Raw genomic sequence first — 22,412 nt, forward strand, 5'->3', positions numbered from 1 at the left:
GGCAAAATCGGATGTAATGGTGTTACAGTTGAATAAAGGTAATTATGAGGGCATGAGAGAGGAACTGACGAAAATAGACTGGAAGCAGAGCCTAGCAGGGAAGACAGTAGAGCAAAAATGGCAGGAGTTTGTGGATAAAATTGAGGACACTGTACAGAGGTTCATCCCCAAGAAGAGAAAGATTATCCGGGGAGGGATTAGACAGCCATGGCTGACAAAGGAAGGCAGGAAATCTATCAAAGAAAAAGAGAGATCCTATAAAGTGGCCAAGAGCAGTGGGAAATCAGAAGACTGGGAAGGCTACAAAAACAAACAGAGGATAACAAAGAGAGAAATAAGGAAGGAGAGGATCAAATATGAAGGTAGGCTAGCCAGTAATATTAGAAATGATAGTAAAAGTTTCTTTCAATACATAAGAAACAAACGACAGGCAAAGGTAGACATTGGGCCACTTCAAACTGATGCTGGAAGCCTAGTGATGGGAGATAAGGAAATAGCAGCAGAACTTAGTAAGTGCTTTGCGTCAGTCTTCACAGTGGAAAACATGAGTAATATCCCAACAATTAAAGGGAGTCAGGGGGCTGAGTTGAGTATGATTGCCATTACAAAAGAGAAAGTGCTAGAAAAGCTAAAAGGTCTTAAAATTGATAAATCTCCTGGCCCCGATGGGCTACATCCTAGAGTTCTGAGGGAGGTGGCTGAGGAAATAGCGGAGGCGTTGGTTGAGATCTTTCAAAAGTCACTGGAGTCAGGGAAAGTCCCAGATGATTGTAAGATCGCTGTTGTAACCCCCTTGTTCAAGAAAAGATCAAGACAAAAGATGGAAAATTATAGGCCAATTAGCCTAACCTCAGTTGTTGGTAAAATTCATTTAGGATGAGGTTTCTAAATTCTTGGAAGAGCAGGGTCGGATTAGAACAAGTCAACATGGATTTAGTAAGGGGAGGTCGTGGCTGACAAACCTGTTGGAGTTCTTTGAAGAGGTGACAAGTAGGTTAGACTGGGGAAACCCAGTGGATGTGGTCTACTTAGACTTCCAAAAAGCCTTTGATAAGGTGCCACACGGGAGGCTGCTGAGCAAGGTGAGGGCCCATGGTGTTCGAGGTGATACACTGGTATGGATTGAGGATTGGCTGTCTGACAGAAGGCAGAGAGTTGGGATAAAAGGTTCTTTCTCGGGTTGGCAGCCGGTGACAAGCGGTGTCCCGCAGGGTTCAGTGTTGGGGCCGCAGCTGTTCACATTATATATTAATGATCTTGATGAAGGGACTGGGGGCATTCTAGCGAAGTTTGCCGATGATACAAAGTTGGATGGACAGGCAGGTAGTACTGAGGAAGTGGGGAGGCTGCAGAAGGATCTAGACAGTTTGGAAGAGTGGTCCAGGAAATGGCTGATGGAATTCAATGTGAGCAAATGCGAGGTCTTGCACTTTGGAAAAAAGAATACAAGCATGGACTACTTTCTAAACGGTGAAAAAAATTCGTAAAGCCAAAGTAAAAAGGGATCTGGAAGTGCTAGTTGAGGATTCTCTAAAGGTAAACATGCAGGTTGAGTCTGTGATTAAGAAAGTGAATGCAATGTTGTCAATTATCTCAAGAGGGTTGGAATATAAAAGCACCGTTGTGCTACTGAGACTTTATAAAGCTCTGGTTAGGCCCCATTTGGAGTACTGTGTCCAGTTTTGGTCCCCACACCTCAGGAAGGACATACTGGCACTGGAGCGTGTCCAGCGGAGATTCACACGGATGATCCCTGGAATGGTAGGTCTAACATATGAGGAACGGCTGAGGATCCTGGGATTGTATTCATTAGAATTTAGAAGATTAAGGGGAGATCTAATAGAAACTTACAAGATAATACATGGCTTGGAGAGGGTGGACGCTAGGAAATTGTTTCCGTTAGGCGAGGAGACTAGGACCCGTGGACACAGCCTTAGAAGTAGAGGGGGTAAATTCAGAACAGAAATGCGGAGACATTTCTTCAGCCAGAGAGTGGTGGGCCTGTGGAATTCATTGCCGCAGAGTGCAGTGGAGGCTGGGACTCTAAATGTCTTCAAGGCAGAAATTGATAAATTCTTGATGTCACAAGGAATTAAGGGCTACGGGGAGAATGCGGGTCAGTGGAGTTGAAATGCCCATCAGCCATGATAAAATGGCGGAGTGGACTCGATGGGCCGAATGGCCTTACTTCCGCTCCTATGTCTTATGGTCTTATCTCGTACATTACATTATGGTATTATTTAAAATGGAAAAACACCAAGGTATTGTGCATGTCAGTAATTATTCTCATACCTTATTCTGAAGCAGTTTTGCTTCAAATGAGTACTGTCTTCTATGAGCAGGTGAGGTGGATTGGCCATACTAAATTGCCCTTAGTGCAGGTGAGGTGGATTGGCCATGGGAGATGGAGGGTAACAGGGATATGGTGGGGGTGGGGGCAGGATGGGTTCTGGGTGAGATGTTCTGGGTGAGGGTCAATGTGGACTTGACGGACTGAATGGCCTGCTTTCACATTGTAGGGATTCCATGATTCTATAAATTACATAAGTCTTATATTCAAAACAGAGGACATTGTCCATTATCAAGATATGCATTGTTCTACCAAGGTATGCCAAGGATATGTTGAACATATGCATCATCTGTCAGGAGAAACTCTGTACTGGCATCACAGGATTGAATCCACCCTAAAATGCTGCAAACTGTGGCAAGGTGCCAAACCTGGGTCAGTTCTCTCCATAGTCCTTCAGAAAACTAAACAGCATCGTGCAAACTTAAAGGGTACCTCAACTCATTCAAAAATCTCAATTTATGATCAGAAAACATTAGGACGTATCCAGCAGGTCTTGCAGCACCTGCGGATACAGAAACAGAATTATTGTTTTAGGTATTTATCATTTCATCAAAAATGCTTAAGATATTTTTGGAACTTTCTGCTTTTGATGCAGATTTCCAGCAACTGTAGTACAGTAGTTTGCTTTTACATGTCAACAGACAGACTTGTGACATCCTCGTGCGCTATGATTTATATCTTTGTAAATGGAATGTGGATGTTGTTGGCAATGCTCCTTGAAAAGGTAGAGGTGATCAACTTTCCTAAATTGCCAGAGTGTATTGTAGTGTAGTATGAAATCTATCAGTAATTAGTGTTTTGGTAAATCTGGGCCCTGCAGTTAATCCTTTGAATTACAGGCATTTATCTACTCCAAGAATTGGTATTTCTAGAGTGAGGGGGAGAGGAGAGAAGAGAAAAAAAAGATTGTGCCAGCATTGTTAAAATCTGCTCCAATTGTGACCCAGCACAAACACCCTCACATTATTAGAAGCTTAGACTGTGCCCTATTTCAGCCAGCAAGGTTGACTTTTAGTTAAATTATGGTATCGATATATTACAAACAAATGTCATTCACAGGTTTTCTTGCTTCTCTCCCATCAACCACCACCCCAGAAAAAAGAAATCTGGCTATGCTACCAATCACTTTTATGTCGATCAGTAGGATTTGGCTTAGCAATGTGAAACAAGTGGCTCTCATTTTTTCAGATGGTTTAGACCATCATTTGTCCATTACTTATGCCTTGCACCAATGTCCTTTTATAAATCTAATCTCTCCTGGACTTCACCCTGGTATAGACCTCTTTTCTTGCCTCTGTACCTGGTTGAGAACAGTCAGATCACTAATTATCTCCCACTATAAAATAGTTATTGACCAGAAACCGTTTCTCTCCATAGATTTTGTCTGACTTGAGCATTTCCAGTATTTTCTAAATTCCTTTCGAACTTCCCACATCTGAAAAATTATGCTTTTATAAATCAAGATCATCCCATAACACAATATAGAACAGAATTTGAAGAGGATGTGGGATAATAATGGGCTATGTAATATCATAGATAATAGCTGGGATAGATAGAACTGGGAAGAACAACGTCTCTGACCTCAAGGATGTTTGACAGGATGTTTGACAGACAGAAGTAGGTAAGGAACATAAACTGATTGATGCTAAACACAGTCAAAACTCCCCTGAATTTTGACTTTGCCTCATTTACTCCAACATTACTCAACCAACAATTCATAGTGCATAAATACCCACTTCCTCAAATCTCTTGCCTTACCTTCACCTCACACTAAGTGCAAAAACCTCAGAATTCTCTTTGTGGAAGTAATGAGTGCAGTTATCTCTAACATTGATTCCCTTTCTTTCCCTGCCACTCCTGCTCTCTCCACATCCCACCTAGTTCAGCTCTGACTGTCCTCTATAATTTCTTTGCTATGAAACTTAACCCGAACTCTATGGAGGACAGTATTGTTCTCTGAATCCCATGAACAAGACAGGAAGGAATAATACACCACGATCTTTCACAGGAATATAAATCATGACACTAATTTCAGTCCGGTGAGCACAGTAAAAGACAAAATTTTTAAAATTCAGGATAGCTTTGAGTGTGTTTGGCAGCAATCTACATTTGCCACTTACTTCTGCATGGCAAACTTCCTCTTCCTCTTGAGGTCAAAGACATTATGCTCCTTGCTCTGTCCCTATTTCACAATTGGAATCCTCCCAATTTGGTTTCTCTCCTGTGGACAAAACCTAAACTGGTATTTACATTAGTTGTGTCTATTATTATCTATGATATTACTATCGTGCATTATTATTTCACACTTCTCAAACTCTTTGCAACATTGTGTGGGATGGGATGACACCATTCTTCTTCAACAACTTTCCATTGTTCAATCTACACACACTGACCAACTGGCTCCAACCTTATCTTGCCCTACACATCCATAATTAGTTTCTTACATCACCCCCAAAGAGAGCTTTCAAGACTCTGTCAGTGACCTTTGGTTCCGTTTCAGCATGCTGCACCAAAAGATCACCGTCCACAGGAACAGGGCTAGCTTCCAAACTTACACAGGAAACGTATGGCGAGCAAACAGAACATTAAGTACCTTGCTCGTTGACAATTAACTCCTGGCACTTTTTGAAAGTTAATTTACAGGATGGCTATGCTGATATTTGTGGTCCATTCCTAAATGCCCGTGAGAAGGTGGTGGTGAGCCACTTTCCTGATCCACTGCAGCTCATGGAATGTAGGTGAACCAATACAGCCAGTTGGGGAGTTCCAGGATTGTGACACAGTGACAGTGAGGCAACAGCGATATGGTTCTGCTGTCAGAGTGGTGCACACTTTGGTGGGAGCTTGTGGTGACATTTGTATATATTTGCTGCCCTCATCCTTTCAGGTGATAGAGGTTATAGGTTTGGAAGGTGCAGTCAAAGATATCTTGAACTGCTGCATTGCATTCCATTACCTTTCTCAATGTCATAAACTTCTGCTTAATTTCTATCAAGCCTTTTATAAATCACATCTTGTTGCAACTGAACATCAGAAACAATAAAGCTATCACCTTCGATCCTTCCACGAAATCTACAGGAAGCCATTGGGTATCCTTTTACTTTAACGTCCTTCTTCCTGAGCATTCCTCCTTCACGAACCCAGACATTGTATTTTTGCCATATCCCACCACATACTAAATCCAATTTGTTCAATACCCACATTCACCAGCCCATTGACATACACTCTCTCAGTTAAATTACATTTAAGCTTGGCTCCAAATTTTCTTACTCTATTCCTCCAAACTATGCTAATTACAAACATAAAAAACCAAGACAAAGCCACTGAGAATACCTGTTGGAAACCTTAACCCCAGGAAGGAAACTCACTAGCTAGCCATTAAACAACCACAAGTATGAAGCATCACTTGGCAGATAGCAGACTGGCGAACTCATGAGAGAAAGTGAGGACTGCAGATGCTGGAGATCGGAGTGGAAAATTGTGGTGCTGGTAAAGCACAGCAGGTCACGCAGCATGAGAGGAGCAGGAAAGTCCATGTTTCGGGCATAACGCCTTCATCAGGAATGTGAAAGGCTTATGCCCGAAACATCGACTCTCCTGCTCCTCGGATGCTGCCTGACTGCTGTGCTTTTCCAGTGCCAAAATTTGAGGGGAACTCATGAGTTGCTAAAGGTAAACATTGAAGCATTTTACGACAACCTTCAGCTAGAAGTGCCAAGTAGATGATCTATCTTTATTTATTTCCCTCCCTAATCACCCTTGAGAAGGTGGTGGTAGCCCCACAATACTGTTGGGGAGGGAGTTCCAGGACTTTGACCCAACGATTCTGAAAGGAGAGCTATATATTTCCAAGTCAGGATGGTGTGTGACTTGCATAGACACCTGCAGGTCCTATGTGTTCTCACGTGTCTGCTGCTGTTGTTACAATCACCATCTTCTTCGTTTGTGTGAAGTATGAGTTCCTCTTCCTTAGGTTTTCAGCATCAATCTTCAGCCAATTCAATTCACTCTCCAGAATATTGAGGAACAGTTGAAGGCAATGGATACTGGGAAAGCCCTGACAACACTTCAGTAATAGTGCTGAAGACCTGTGCTCCAGAACTTGCCACACCCCTAGCCAGGTTGTTCCAGTACAGCACTGGCAAATAACTGACATGTGAAAAATGATTCAGTTATGTCCTGCACACTAAAAGCAACATAGACCCAATTCTAAAGTGATGGAAGGGTTCATTAACAGCACTATCAAGCAGAACTTGGAATCATAAAATCCCTACACTGTGGAAACAGGCCATTAGGCCGAACAAATCCCACTCAGACCCACGTACCTACCCTATTATTTTACATTACCCCTGACTAACGCATCTAACCTACATCCCTGAACACTATGGGCAATTCACCTAACTTGCACATCTTTGGACTGTGGGAGAAAACCGGCGCAGACATGGTGAGAATGTGCAAACTCCACACAGACAGTCACCCGAGGCTGGAATCGAACCCAGGTCCCTGGCGCTGTGAGGCAGCAGTGCTAATCAACTACTTACTGAATAACCTGCACAATGACACCCCTGTTTTGGTTCTGCCAGGACTACTCAGCTCCTGACATCATCACAGCTTTGGTTCAAACATGGACAAAAGAGCTAACTCCAGTGAGAAAATGATAGCAACTGTCCTTGATATCATTTGACTGAGTTTGGTATCAAAGAGCCTGAACAAAACTAGTCAGTAAGAATCAGAGGAGTTCCCTGCCCTAGTTGAACTCATACCTCACACAAATGAAGACGATGGTGATTGTGGCAAAAACAGCAGACACATGGGATCTGCAGGTTTCTATGCAAGTCACTCACCATCCTGACTTGGAAATATATCGCTCTCCTTTCAGAGTCACTGGGTCAAAATCCTGGAACTCCCTCCTCAACAGCATTGTGGGGCTACCACCACTTTCTCAAGGGTGATTCGGGAGGGAAATAAACACTGGCCCAACATTAATAAAAAGCAGAACTCATCAGCAAGTGGATAAGATTAGATTAGATTACTTACAGTGTGGAAACAGGCCCTTCGGCCCAACGAGTCCACACCGCCCCGCCGAAGCGCAACCCACCCATACCCCTACATCTACCCCTTACCTAACACTACAGGCAATTAAGCATGGCCAATTCACCTGACTTGCACATCTTTGGAGTGTGGGAGGAAACCGGAGCACCCGAAGGAAACCCACGCAGACACGGGGAGAATGTGCAAACTCCACACAGAGAGTCGCCTGAGGCGGGAATTGAACCCGGGTCTCTGGCGCTGTGAGGCAGCAGTGCTAACCACTGTGCCACCATGCCGCCCCAAATAAATACCATCATCCACCTGAAATCAATAAGATCAATTAATTAAAAGTAGGAAGTAAACAAGTATAAAACAAATATAAAATTTGTAACTGCCTCAAGGAAAGATGCTGATTGGTGGTCCTGCTGCATGGGTTGATGCCCCAGGGCACATGCCACATATTTTACTACCGTACTGGATTGAGTGGCTCACTAAACCGCTTGCTGCCTGAGGAAGGGAATCCTGATTGATCAGAAAAGGAGAAAACACAAAGCTGAGATAGGAGAGGGAACACCTTTTTTGACTCATCATATTCTGTTACAATTTTAATAACTGTCTGCATCTAATAGTGCTTCCTTTAGTACCTGAACAGTAGGGCTAAGAACAATGGAAATATTCTGGATGTTCATTTTTGTTTCACTTTCTTTCTCGATGATGTGGTCCATATGGATGATAAGCCAAGAAAAGAGGAGGTAATTGAATACAGGAAGTTCCTTTAATAGGCGCCGGCACTCCTGAACTTTTTCACCATCCGTGCCTTTTCCACATGCATCCTCAAACCGCACGATGAGCTCCTTGGTAAGAACATTTTCAGGCAGCTCACGGAGGTATTGTTTCAATAGGCTGGCCACCGTGTTTGCATCATAATCCTCCAGATTCGGAGACTCTTCACGATCATACACCGCTTTCAGTTCATCAACTTTTGATTTGGTACCTGTGAGTGATAGCAAAGATAAAGAATGTTAACACAGGTATTTCACTTTAAAAAAAAACTTCATGAACTGGAAAAATGAGCCACCTAATAAAAAAAAAACTAACTAATTTGTCAACAAAGTTACAATATAGATAATGTGCTAAGTGACAATGAATACTGATATAAAAAGCTTCTTGATGGCTCTATGGCCTGATAGACTGGAGCACTGTCCTTCACCTCAGACAAGTTCAAATCCAGTCCAGGCTGAGGAATGTCTGTTAAAAGGTTTCAAGGGACAGAACTGTTGAGAATTATCAACCCAGATCTCAGAAGGTGGTAATTCTGCTTGTACATCTACCTTTTGTTAAAAAAGGCAAGACTTATCGATTGGTTAAATAAAGCTCACGATAATACCAACTGTAGGAAGAAACCAGAGTCAACGATTTGAGTGTAGTGACCCTTGTTCAGATTCGTTAGCAGCTAGGAAAACATTGCATTTATACTGGAGGTAAGGTAGAGGGAACGGGTGCAGAGTGTGAGAGATGGCGCCCAGGGAGTTAAGAGAAGACAGACAGGGAGAAGAGACAGACAGAGAGAGATAAAAGGGGCAGATAAACAAGGAGCATATGGAAAACACCTATATAATGTGAAATCAGGCCCATGGGTAGGTGAGAACATGTCACTATGCTAAAAGCAACCCATGTCATAACAGGAACGAGTGTGGGGTGGGCATGGAAGGATGGAATCAGGCTCTAAAGTCATTGAGTCCGAGTGGCTGCAGGGTGCCCAAGCAGAAAATGAGACGTTGTTCTTCCAGCTCATGCTGAGGCTCACTGGAAAACTGCAGCAGGCCTATGGCAGAAATATCAGTGTGGGAACAGGGTAAGGTGTTCAAGTGGCAGGCAACTGGAAGCTTGGGGATATTTTTGTAGCTAGAACATAGATGCTCTGCGAAGCAGTCACCCAGTCTGTGTTTTGTCTTCCCAAGGTGGAGCATAGCACAATGTAAGCGGTGAATAGGCTAGATGTTGTGAAGTACATGTAAATCACTGTTTCACCTGAAAGACATGTCTGGGACTTTGGATAGTGAAGGAGGAGGTAAACAGGCAGGTGTTAAGCCTTCTGCGATTGCATGGGATAGTGTGAGGAGATGTTGAGAATGGAGGATGTCATTGACATACCAAAGAAAGAATTGTGGGGAGGGAACTGAATAGGATTGGATCAAGGAATGTCCCACAAACAGACAAGCATAACTGGAGCCCACGTGGGTACCAATGGCCACACCTTTGACCTACAGAAAGTGAGAGGAATTAGACAAGAAGTTGTACAAAGTTTGGACAAGTTTGGTCATACTGAGAAGGGTGTGGTGGATGTGGATGGTTCAGGCCTTTTTCCAGGAAGAAGCAGAGAGCTCTGAGACCAGAGAGTAAAATGGGATTGCACATCCATGGTGAAGAGAAGTGCCAGAAGTCTGCAAACCAGAAATTCTGAGATAATTCTGACATAAAAGGTCAGAAGAATCACAAATGTAAGTGGGAAAAGACCTAGAAGGGAGAAAAAGAAAACATAAGAGTTGAAGTCAGAAGAAATAGGTTATGTGGGGCAAGAACAGGCAGAAACAAGAGATCTGTCTAGGTGGTCCTGTTTGTGGATTTTGGTGAGAAGGTAGAAGTGGACTGTACGGGTTTAGGGGACTATGAACTGCGAGGCTGTCGTGGGGAGATGCCCAGATGAAAGGAGTTCTTGTCAGCAGTGGATACAATGGCCTGATGGTCAATAGTGGGATTATGTTAGGGGGGAGATTGGAGGAGGGGATTGAGATCTGGCACTCAGCCTCAGCAACATAGAGGATAGTAAGCCAGACAACAGGTCAGCAGGCTTAATGATAGTCAGGATTGGATCGGCAAGCATGGAGTGCAGTCAGTTCAGGGGAGACAGGTTTGAATGGGTAAGGGAGAATGAGAAACTCAGGTGATCAATGTTGCTTTAGTCACCCATTCTCAACAACTCCTAGGCGTATTATCACATTATTTTGGTCGAGTTCAGTACAGGTCACCCGTTCTCTTCTACTCTTAGCTCTTATTATCAATCAACCAGCTTCTCATCTGTCCAGGCCTGCAATCCATATTCTTCTTTTTAACCTACCCCTATCTCCACCCATCTACTCACTCACACTTTACCATTAAGTAAATAAGTCCTACCCTGATTTACCCTAACAAAATGTAGTACCTCACATTTATCTAGATTAAAATCCATCTGCCACTCCTCATCCCATCAGATCACATCTTTGGGCTGTGGGAGGAAACCAGAGCACCTGAAGGAAACCCATGCAGACACAGGGAGAATGTGCAAACTGCACACAGTCACCAAATGCTGGAATTAAACTAGAGTTCCTGGTGCTGAGGGGCAACAGTACTAACCACTCCGCCACCACATTGTGCCAACAGCATAAATATAATTTTTTCCTGGTTGCTAACAGTTTGGGTGAAGAGTCACCGACTCAAAATGCTAACTTAGCTTTCTTCCCACAGATTCTGCCAGAGCAGCCAAGTTCCACCAGCAATTTCTATTTTTGTTTCAGATTTTAAGCATTCACAGTTGTTTTTTTCATTACACTGCTAAGTGCACCTATTCTAGAAAACCTTCTCACTACATGCTTTTGTGTGTCCTTTAAAAGATGTACATGTTCTCCTTCCTAGAAGGCTAAGTAACAGATGCTAGATTCATCAAGTACAAATCTAAACTGTTTGCATAAAAATCAAAAGAATCCCATTGCTCAGTAAAACATTTAAAAAATCAGTTATATTATAAAGTCCACTACAATGTCAAGTTTATATTCTTTCTGGCTATCTTTACACAACAGGCAGCTGCAGTACTAACTGAACTTGGATATTTTTCTACCCAGTACCAGGTGCTAATGGAATGTCAATAAATTTAATTTAGCTAAAAATAGGAGTAATAAGTCAGAAAACAACACAACAGAGCATGCCTCAAAATATTGCAATCAGACAGATCTTAAAATTTTACCTCTAATAACGCTTTCATCTTTGAGATCGATGAATGTATTCCTTCTTAATCAAGCATTAGTCTCTTTATCCAGGTCTGGTAATACCAGATATTGGCAGAGACACACAAAAATCTAGATTTGAACCTAGGACTGTGCTATAGCTTGCCAAAATCTCACACTACAACCCAAGATGGCATCTTTTAATTAGACATTGCTCTTTGCTCATAAATCCCCCTTCCAGAAGTCTTTTTGCTTTCTATTATATGGTAACATGAATACTAATCAGGTACACCTAAAGGTAACATGAACCAAACTTAAGACTTGTGTTTCTTAATGGCAACTTGTGCCATGTGTTTCTTAATGGCAACTATAAATGGGAAGTAAATGCCTATAACTCATAAATGAGTTTTTAAAATACCATATGCCCCCAAATCCAGTCTCAATTTGAATGTAATGAATGAGTTGTGTTGAATTAATTGGACACATACTAGATAGAAATAAATTGAAGTTTTACCAATAAATTAGATTTGTCTTGGGCAGCTGATGGTCTCCCTCTACTTCAATCAATTCGTTTGAAGATTGAATCGTGACTGTACAGTACAGGCCAACAATAAAATAATCAGTTCTACCTCATAGTTGATGCAGAATAGGATGTTAGAAATGAATAGCAGGTTACTTAGCATCTGCAAGATCGCCCATAGATGCTGAATTAAGTGTGGATTTAACTGTTAATTTTAAAACATAGCATATTATCAGGATGTAAATCTTCACCTTATTTAATAAACAAACACCATTACTCTGCTAACACTGCCCAGTCCTCCTTTTTCAAAGGTTTTTGGGATTGCTAACATTTCCATTTTCTCTCAGGCAATTAAATGTTTCAAAGAAAGTCTGAACACTCCACAAACAAGCCGAAACTGTACCTGATACCCTGTAAATGCCTTCACACTTCATGCCATAATTCTCAATGTAGTCAATGCACTCTCGAAAAACTGCAGGTAGCTGGATCCCATCATATAGCATAGTCCTCTCAGCTGCCTCAGCCAAAGGAACACCAAAGACTGGCCTTAGTGTGGTATTCGTATCGACCGGAACTGCTTCCTGCTCAGGAACAGGCTTTTTCTTTTTCTTTTTCTCTTTCCACTGTTTAACGACATCTGCTGCTGTAATATCTTTGGACTTTTTTTCCTTATGTTTTTCCTCTTTGTGTTTTTCCTCCTTATGCTTTTCTTCCTTTGGCTTCTCTTTGATCTTGAAGTCTTTTTCTTTCTTCTTGGAGAAACTCGGCTTTTTGAAGACATGGATACCCTTTGGCCGTTTCATCTTTGATGGGCTCTCTGCATCGTCACCTGAGCTGTCCTCTTGGAAGGCTGCATACCCCTCAGCTACAAGAAAAAGAACATTAATCCAGATGTTGGTTTTACCAACTGCAAACCCCCTGCCCCGCCAAAAGCCCCTCTGTCCAAACAATTTAATATGCTTCTTTGCAACACCATCAGACTATTTGTAGCATATGCATGCATCACTCTTAACATAAGAGCCTCAAGATGAGCATGAGTTGGCTATTTGGACTCTGCAAAGCAACAGTATCAGCCAATAATGATCCTGTTATCAGGAATTTACGTCCACTAATAGTGACAGGACAGGATTTAAAATTCGATATAAATGTCAAATACATAGGGATCATCAAGCTTTCTAAGATATGCTTTGTCCAAGACTTAATGCTGATTTGTCTGAAAAACAAAGTGTGTTTTGCTAGCCAGTCTGCTACTCCCATTTCAAGAGAGCTAATGATGCCAGTACAAAATAGACCCACACTGTATAGGCTACATAAGCCCTACTGCCATCAACAGGTAACTGGCCTTCTCAACCTCCAATACAGAAGGAAGAGACACGGGATTAAAAAGTGACAAAAACAAAACAATTGTAAGAACAAACACAGGGAATAAGACAGGAATATTGCCTGCAGAATAAAAAACAAAGTGTTCAATGAGTCTTCTTCAGAACTGACACAAAACATGAACTCTTTCTTTCTCCACAAATGCTGCTGGACTTGCTGAGTTTCGCTACCATGTTCTGTGTATTTCAGATTTCCAACAGTATTTTGTTTTTAATCAAATATTCCCAGGTCTGGTAGTGCACAGTCAGATATAGAAGAAATTCTCTCCATCACACCTCAACATAAGTGTGCACTTCCTATAGGGGGTATCAATGCAAATTAGATCCCATTTCCCACACCAGCCCCATACTAAATTAGGGACAGTATGCCCATGTTGCTAGGCCTTATATGTAAGCCCTTTTGGAACTGGATTCAAACTGGTCAAATATCCTTCATACAGTGTTTCAACAGGTCCAGAGGACTTTGGGTGCATCACTTTGAAGATGAAAGCAATTCCACAGTTACAAAAGGCAGATTAACCTGCCACATCACCTTTATGCCACCCAGACTTCACCATCATGGACAGTGACAGTCTTGAGATGATTTCTCTGTAGAGCTGCTACACACACACATTGCATTTAACATGCCATAATCCAGGGAAACATTAACTATTACTTACTTCTCTTTTCTTTCTTTTTAAATTTGCCTTTTTTCTTGGTATGTTCCTTTTCATCATCAGATACTATATCAACAGACTCATGCAGACCTTCGTGAGGAGGCGAAGGCTCACCAGTACGATATAGTCCTGGAAATTTTGTAGGACTAATCTCCTCTGAGCTTGGTGTACGAGCCAGACCACTGCCATGTTCAGCCCTGCGGTGTTCACTAGGACTGCTCGTTGGTGGCAGGAAGCACTCAGTCATTGTTGCTCCTAGGAATGTTTCTCTTTCATTACCTGTCCATAAGACCTGATATTGAAAGAATAGAAGTATTAGAAATCAACAAAATTCTTCTATAACATACAATTAATTACCAAACCTTTCGAGTCAAGATTAGAGTGGTGCTGGAAAAGCACAGCAGGTCAGACAACATCCGAGGAGCAGATGCTGCCTGACCTGCTGTGCTTTTCCAGTACCACTCTAATCTTGACTCTGATCTCCAGCATCTGCAGTCCCCACTTTCACCTACCAAACCTTTAGCCCTTGTTTCCTGCAGGCAGCAAGCAATGATGGCATAACTATCCAGATACTGTAGCTGGATCCACAACAATTGGCTGATCTTTACAAATAAAAGTAATATTAAGCACTAATAGCAAGTCAATGTTGATGCTGTTCTCAGAAATTTGTTGCCGGTATGGTCCTTTTAATAGTAGCAGAAGACATTTAAGATTCTGCTTAAAATGGCGAATACAAGTTTAGAAATATGAAAAGATATACTGAATATCCTTCCCAAGGCTGAATGCTGAATTCTCAAAAACAAAGGAGAGATTTTATTTGAAGGAGGGCTAGTCAGTCTGCTCCTCTCACCATCCAAGTAGAATGGTGGTAGTAAATACAGAGGGAAACTCACATCACTATCATTACACAGAAGAAAGATCATAGAATTACAGAAATTTTATGATACAGGTGGAGGTTGTTTGGCTCGCTGTGTCTGCACCATCTGACGGCCATTATGACAGTGCTTTTTGCCTTCCTTTGCCCCAGATCCTTGCACATGGATTCTCTTGGAATAATTATCCAATGCCTCTTGAATATCTTAATAGAACCTGCCTCTATCACAGTTCCAGACTGTGCATTCCAAACCTAAACCATTTGTTATCTGAGAAAGGTTTTCCTCATATCACATTTGCAAATCACATTAAATCTGTGCATTCTCATTCTTGATTGGGATCAGTTTCTCCCCCATTTATCTCAGGCAGCCTCTCTCAATTTTGAAAATTTCTTCTCAGATCTAATTTTTGCATCTTCTCTCTGATGAGAACAGTCACAATCTCTCCAAACTATCTTCATAACTGAAACTTATTTCTGGAACCATATTTGTAAATTTCTTTAGCAGTGTCATATGCTAAATCCTTCCTATAGTGTGGTGCACAAAATTGTACACAACACTCCAGATGAGGTCAAACAAAGAGTCATGTCCAAATTCAGCATAACCTCCTTGACTACTACTCTACTTCCTATTACTCAACTTTATCCACTTTGGTACTGTCCCTTTTGCTAATGAGCTCTAACATTTCTCACAAGTCTGTTATAGAGTCATAGAGATGTACAGGATGGAAACAGACCCTTCAGTCCAACCTGTCCATGCCAACCAGATATCCCAACCCAATCTAGTCCCACCTGCCAGCACCCGGCCTGTATCTCTCCAAACCCTTCCTATTCATATACCCATCCAGATGCCTTTTAAATGCTGACATTGTACTGTATGCTTTTTGAAAATCCATGCTCAGTAAGTCAATAGCATCGTACTCACTGACCCTTATGTTACCACTTCTAAAACCTCCAGCAAGATAATGAAACATGATTACCCCTTTAGAAATTTAATTCAGAATCTTCCTAATCAACACACCTTTTTCCACGCCAGCACTAATTCTATCATATTCTCCAAGGAGAAGGCACTCATTAAGGCTGATCGGCAGTTAACTGCTGGGCTGTGTTTCAGCAACACCTCAATCACAATCCAATCAGCACTCTCCTCCCATTCAGTATAAATGTGGATTTCCCCTTGAATTCCTATTCATGTGAAATGTCTTGATAAATACAAGGTGAAATCATTGGCTTTTTGTGATCTTTGTAACATTTATTCTCTAGGTTTTTCCTTCTACACTTGACTGCAGTTCTCTGCCATAATTGCCATAATACTATTTTTCTCTTAAGTTTTGTCTTTGCTCTTTGGTGTGCCACATCTTTCTATGATTACTTGCTCAACTATTTAATTTAAAACTTTCTCTCATTCCCTAACAATGCTGTCTGTAAGAACACAGTTCAAATGTAGACCATCCAAGTGATAAAGCAGTCACTTCCCCCTGTACTGGTGCCAGCAGTTTATGAATTGGAATCATCTTATGCCACACCAAGATTTGAGCCACTTATTCTTCTCTCTAATTTTACATACACTATGCCAATTTGTCCAAAGATGACATAATCATCCAGGGATTATGACATTTAGTATTCTACTTTTTAATGTAGTGCCTAGCTTCTCTCTATGCAGGGTCATTTCCCTAATTCTATCTTTGTCTTTCCAAATTAAAACACCATAACCACTGAATCCTCGCACAGACAATTCAAATGTCTCGTGAGCCCTGAACAGATGTCCTGAACCCTGACATTAGAGAGGTATCACAGCCAGCTCCATGTTGCAGAGAACAATGTCAAATCCCCCCTGCTATAATATCCTCTCCTACAACTACACTCTCTTGTTGCTCCAACAAATTGAATGGTTTCATATACCACAGTATCATGGTCAGTTTGCATATCATCCCACTCCAATCCAAATAGACAGAGAACTTCAACCCTACTGGACAATTGCAGAGGCTGGTATTTACCTTCTGGCTCCTCTTACTTGTTTCACTCTGTCTCACTCGATCATCCTTGACCGCTGACCAATCCGAAGACCCTATCCAAAGAGCCAACAAACTCCTGGTCAACCTAGCTGTAGTTGAATGCCAAATTTCACCGAGTTATTTCCAATGAGCTATTGTGCATGTGAGGATGATACAAGACATGAGCATGCAGTACAATACCAGGGTAGTAAATCCAGTTTACCATTTTTTCCAAAAACTATTTCTACAATCTTTTTTAAAGCTAATTTCCTCATAAAATTTCCAATAATATAGCTGAACAGACACAACCCAAGAAAATCTGCAGAGCCCCAAAACATATATCTTGAGTTTCCATTTTTCATATGTCAGTTTAAGAGCCTATATCTTAAACAGAAAGTCAACAAGCCATGAAGAACATCAACAGAGTACAGTCTCGTTCTTCATGGATGTGCAGACATCTATCTTTCAGATGGCACTTCTAGTGATTAGAATGGGAATTTGGTTCATTATTTCATCTTCCAGCAAATTAATAACAAAGCCAATACTGACACTCAAACTCTAACCAAACCAAAAACTTGCAGTTTTATGTCACTTGTACATTAAACTGTACCTTCACTCATTAAACTGTCAGGGAATGCCATTTTGTTTTAATGACAATAAACATAATGGATTAAATTCTAAGTGGCTACACAATCATCTAATTTAATTTGCTCAAAATTCTAGATATCATTCCACGCTACAAAAGTGAATCGCTGCTCACTGTTGGTTAATTATTGATTTATCACGTCATGGTGTCTGCTTTTGCTTCATCCTGAGCCATTTCCCTTGAAGTTTGTTGGTGATGGCTTGCCATCCACCCTCAGAAATAGCACAAGGTTGTGGGCTCCAGGTCTACCTCAGTAAGAACATGAATCAAGCCCAATCATTGATACACTGATTAACATTAGTCAAATCTTGGAAGCTTATGAGGAAGGCAATTTGCTTTATATTGAATTTAAGATGATATTTTAGGCAACTGTCGATTCTCCTGCTCCTTGGATGCTGCCTGACCTGCTACGCTTTTCCAGCAACACATTTTCAGCTCTGATCTCCAGCATCTGCAGTCCTCACTTTCTCCTCTATGTGTTGGTTAAGGCACGTTATTTCACTATATCATTTTGCTAAATAACTTTGTAACTCAAACTGCTGGAAAAAGAACAGTGAGATCATGACTAATGCCTTTGGCTTAAGGAAGCAGGAATAGTAAAGATGATTTTTAAGTGAAAGTTGGACAGATCTATTGTTGGTCTGTCTCAGGAGTAATAAGAGCCTGTTCTGGGCACTGCAACTCATTAACAACATGGCGATCTTGAGAGAGGATGGTATGTGCATTCACCAAGAACTTGTGTTCAGTTATAACCTTTAATGTAGTCTAACATCTCAAGGTGCTTCACATAAATATTCTGGAGTTTTGATACCTAGCCATATAAGGGACTGTTGAGGCAGGTAACAAAAGGTTTGATGAGAAAAGTAGATTTTGAGTGTCTGGAAGGAGAAAAGCAAGACGAGAGAGGAGGAGAGGTTTTAGGAGAGAATTCTATAGCCCAGGACCTTGGGAGGTAAGATCATGAATGTCAAAGGTGAACTGACTGGCCTCTTCAGAACTCAAGTTTCAAACTGAAGGAATACAGACAGCTCAGAAGATTGTAGGGTGAGAGATATAGATGGAAGATGAGAAATATGAAAACAAGTAAGCGAGGAGGACCTTGACCAGAAACCAACATCGATTAGTAGGAACAGAGTTGATTTGTGAACATAACTTGGTGCAAGTTTGCACAAAGGCACCAATGCTTTGGATGGCCTAAAGTTGATGGAAGGTGATGAAGGGCTTTTGCCCGACAAATTGATTTTCCTGCTCCTCTGATGCTGCCTGACCTGCTCTGCTTTCCAGCACTACTCTAGTCTTGACTCTAACTGCCAGCCTCTGCAGTACCCACTTTCACCTTAAGTCGATACTAGATGAACCATGGGAGGTCTCCAGGTATGTGCAAGAATAGACCAAGATAGAAGTAACAAAGGCATCTAGTAGGGTTACAGTCAAGCAATGTCAGAAATGGAAACAGGCAATCTCACTAGTGGACAGATGTAATGATTGGGAGTTCATCACTGAGGGGAAAATTGACAGCAATCCTATTCAGCCTCAAAAGAGTAAAGGATTCACATCAGCACTTCACAAACATTTTCCGAATGTGACCTCATTTTGAAGCTTGAAAATTATAATATTGATGATTTGGACGATACCACTGTGAAATAGGTCAGATCTTAGACCACATCAAGGGTTAATAATATCACTGCAGCCAATTGTTTGATTCTACAGGATGACTATAAATATGCAAGCTAAAAGGGTAAATATTATGAAGAAAGCCCGCAGGCTTAGCTTATGTTCTAGAGTATCAAGGATTTGGAGGTGGTAATAACTGAGATTTTTAAGTTGATGAAAGGAATTGTAAGGGCAGTGCAAATAACTATTTCCTTTGGTATAGGAGTCCAGAGTAAAGGAAATGACCATATGAAAAAAAGCTAAGTTGTTCATGAATGATGCCAAGAAACACTTTTCTTCACAAAGAACCAAAAATCTGCAAATCTTCCTCAAATAAAACTGTTACCAGAAGATCAACAGAATTTCAAAACTGAGATTAATTCCAGGACTGGGGCTGTGACTGATGTAGAACCAAGGTCAAAGATTGGGCCACAGTTCCATGCTGGAACAGGCTTCAGGGGTTGAATGGCCTACTCCAGTTCCCATGTTCATAATTAACTCAAAAGAACTTGCTAACCATTAAAAACAATATTGTTGTTTAATCAACCAATTTCTATTTCTCCCAGTTTGTAATTAATTATTTAAAACTGTATGGTTACATATTATAGCACAGAGACAGGTCCTTCAACCCATCTGTCCTAGTCATCTATCATGTGACTGCTCAGTCTTCTCTTTTCTAAAGAAGCAAGCCCCAGTCTCTCTGCTCTCTCAGCACTCCACTCTCTCAGTGGTATCAGCTGAGATTAAAACATTGTACTCGTGTCTCTAGAGTGAGAGTTGAAATCACGATCTGTTGACTCAAACAACAGTCCTGCCTAGTAAGCCAAAGCTGACATTTTTTTGCATGGAATTACATATAGAAACAGAATAGGAGCAGGAGTATGCCATTTGGCCCTTCCAGGCTCTGCACCATTCATTATGGTCATGACCGATCATCCAGTTCAACAGCCGGTTCCCACTTTCCTCCATATCTTTTGATCCCTTTAGTCCAGAGTTTTACATTCAAAAATAGTTGTTGGGACATCTTGTTGAGGTTGTACAGGACTTTGGTGAAGCCACTTTTGTAGTACTGTGCAGAGTTTTGGTTGCCCTGCTATAGAAATAATATTATTAAATTGGAGAGGGTTCAGAAAAGATTACAAGGATGTTGCAAACACTGGAGGGTTTGAGTTATAAGGAGAGGCTGGATAGGTGGGGACTTTTTTTAAAAAATTGGAGCATATGAGGTTGAGAGATGACCCTATAAGAGACTTATAAAATCATGAGGGGTACAGATAAGGTAAATAGCAAAGCTCTTTTCCCTTGGGTCGGGGAGTGCAAACCTAGAGGGCATATATTTAAGGTGAGAGGAGAAAGATTTTAAAAAGGGAACCAAGGGGCAACGTTTTCACGGGGGGGGGGGGGGTTTCATATGTGGAATGAACTACCAGAGGAAGTTGTAGATTTAGGTACAGTTGCAATATTTACAAGATATTTGAACAGATACCTAATAAGGAAAGGTTTAGAGGGAGATGGGCAAAATGCAGGCATGTGAGAATAGTTTTGTTTGGGAAACTTGGTTGGCATGGAGGAGTTGGACCAAAGGATCTGTTTCCATGCTGTATGATTTTGACTGTATAAGTCCTTGAAATCATTCAATGTTTTAATCTCAACTGCTTCCTGTGGTAACAAATTCCACAAGCTCAGCACACTCAGAGTGAAAACATTTCTCATCTCAACTCCAAATAGTTTACCCTGTTTTGTTAGACCAGTCCATGGTTCTGAACTCCACTGCCACAGATCACTTCCGCATCTACCCTGTCTGGTCCTGTTAGGATTTTATACATTTCTAGGAGATTCCACTCCCCCCCCCAATTCTTCAAAACTCCAGTGAATATAATCCTAAACAATTCAACCTCTCCTCATAAATCAGCCCTGCCATTCTAGATATCAGTCTGGTAAACCTTCACTACACTCCCTTGTTGGCATGAATGTCTTTCTTCAGATAAGGAGACCAAAACCACACAAAATATTCCAGGTTTTGTCTCACCAAAACCCTGTGTAACTGCAGCAAGACATCCCTACTCCTATAGTTGAATCCTCTCTCTCTGAAGGCCAACACATCATTTGCCTTCTTGACCACGTGCTGCACCTGTGTGCTTACCTTCAGTTGCTGGTGCACATGGTCATCTTGGTCTACCGAATACTTTATACAGTATATATACTGTTTCAGAATGAAATAAGTTTAAAATTACTAGTTACTTACAAACTAGGGGGTACAAAGAATTGAGACAATACTAACCCATGTGGCAAACTTTGAGAAGTCCTTCTATGGATTATTCCATAGACTAATTGCTCCCCACACTCTTCTGGAATATATCAGCACCATCAAAACAAGTGGATAATCTACTTGGGAGTTAACACTATGCTATAGGACCTTTCTCCCACAAAGTATTCAACAGCATTCTTTCAATTAGCCGAGTTTACTTCTCAAGTCAGGAAATAATGCTTACCAGTACCTTTCTTGCAGTAATAGTTGCAACTTCAAAGATAAAACAAGTTATAGTTCTATATCTAGGGGAAAAAATCATGTGCTAGATAGAATGTATTGTGCAGAAACAGGCCATTTGGACCAACTAGACCATGCTAGTATCATGTTCCACTTGAGCTTTCTCCCACACTTATCTATCAGTATAAGTCTACGTCCCTTCTGCTCCTCCTGCTGGTCCTCTTAAATGCACCAATATTGTTTGCTTCAATCACTTTGTGCAGCAGCAAATCCTTATCTCTCTCGACACAAAGAGGTTTCTTAAGAATTCCCTTTGTGAGTATCTCAATGACAAGTTTGGCTTTGCTCTTACCCACAAGCAGATATATCAAGTCCAGGGTATTAAAACATTTCATAATCGTAAAGATCTCAATTAGATTCCCTTCTCTTTTGATCAGAAAAAATTTGTGACAAGTTCTCCCTTTCCTTTATATGTATTTCAATTCTGGCAATATCCTTTAGCCACCACAATGCCTTTACATTCTTTTGAGTTAGAAATCATACACCAGGTTATCGTCCAACAGGTTTATTTGGAAGCACTAGCTTTTGGAGCACTGCTCCTTCATCAGATGGCAGAGAGGATAAGACCGTAAGACACAGAATTTAAAGCAAAAGATTACAGTGTCATAGTGGTGTACTGAACAAATCTGGATTGTTAAGTCTTTCGTCTTTTAGAATGCAGGTTTTGGTTCATTAATACATAAATCCCAGAACTTCTTTTAAGTCGCCTTCTCAAGATAACTTAAGGTTTTATAACAAAATGTGACATCCCAGCTCAGACAATGCGTTAAAGGTGTCAGGTCAG

At 41.2% G+C, this 22,412-nt stretch overlaps 1 protein-coding gene across 2 annotated transcripts in view; it reads right to left on the minus strand.

The window, feature by feature from the left end:
• ralbp1 (ralA binding protein 1) overlaps positions 1-22,412 on the minus strand; it is a 69,152-nt gene that overhangs the window by 11,444 nt on the left and 35,296 nt on the right. For both annotated transcript variants that reach the window (XM_072569854.1, XM_072569853.1), the window contains exons 2-4: positions 13,920-14,208; positions 12,285-12,746; positions 8,026-8,375 (exon numbers count right to left, since the gene is read on the minus strand). In XM_072569854.1, coding sequence (XP_072425955.1) covers positions 8,026-8,375; positions 12,285-12,746; positions 13,920-14,163 — 1,056 coding nt within the window. In that variant the 5' untranslated portion in view covers positions 14,164-14,208. The remainder of the gene's footprint in view (positions 1-8,025; positions 8,376-12,284; positions 12,747-13,919; positions 14,209-22,412) is intronic.

The sequence above is a fragment of the Chiloscyllium punctatum genome, chromosome 5 (genome assembly GCF_047496795.1).
Source record: "Chiloscyllium punctatum isolate Juve2018m chromosome 5, sChiPun1.3, whole genome shotgun sequence".
NCBI classification, from domain to species: Eukaryota; Metazoa; Chordata; class Chondrichthyes; order Orectolobiformes; family Hemiscylliidae; genus Chiloscyllium; species Chiloscyllium punctatum.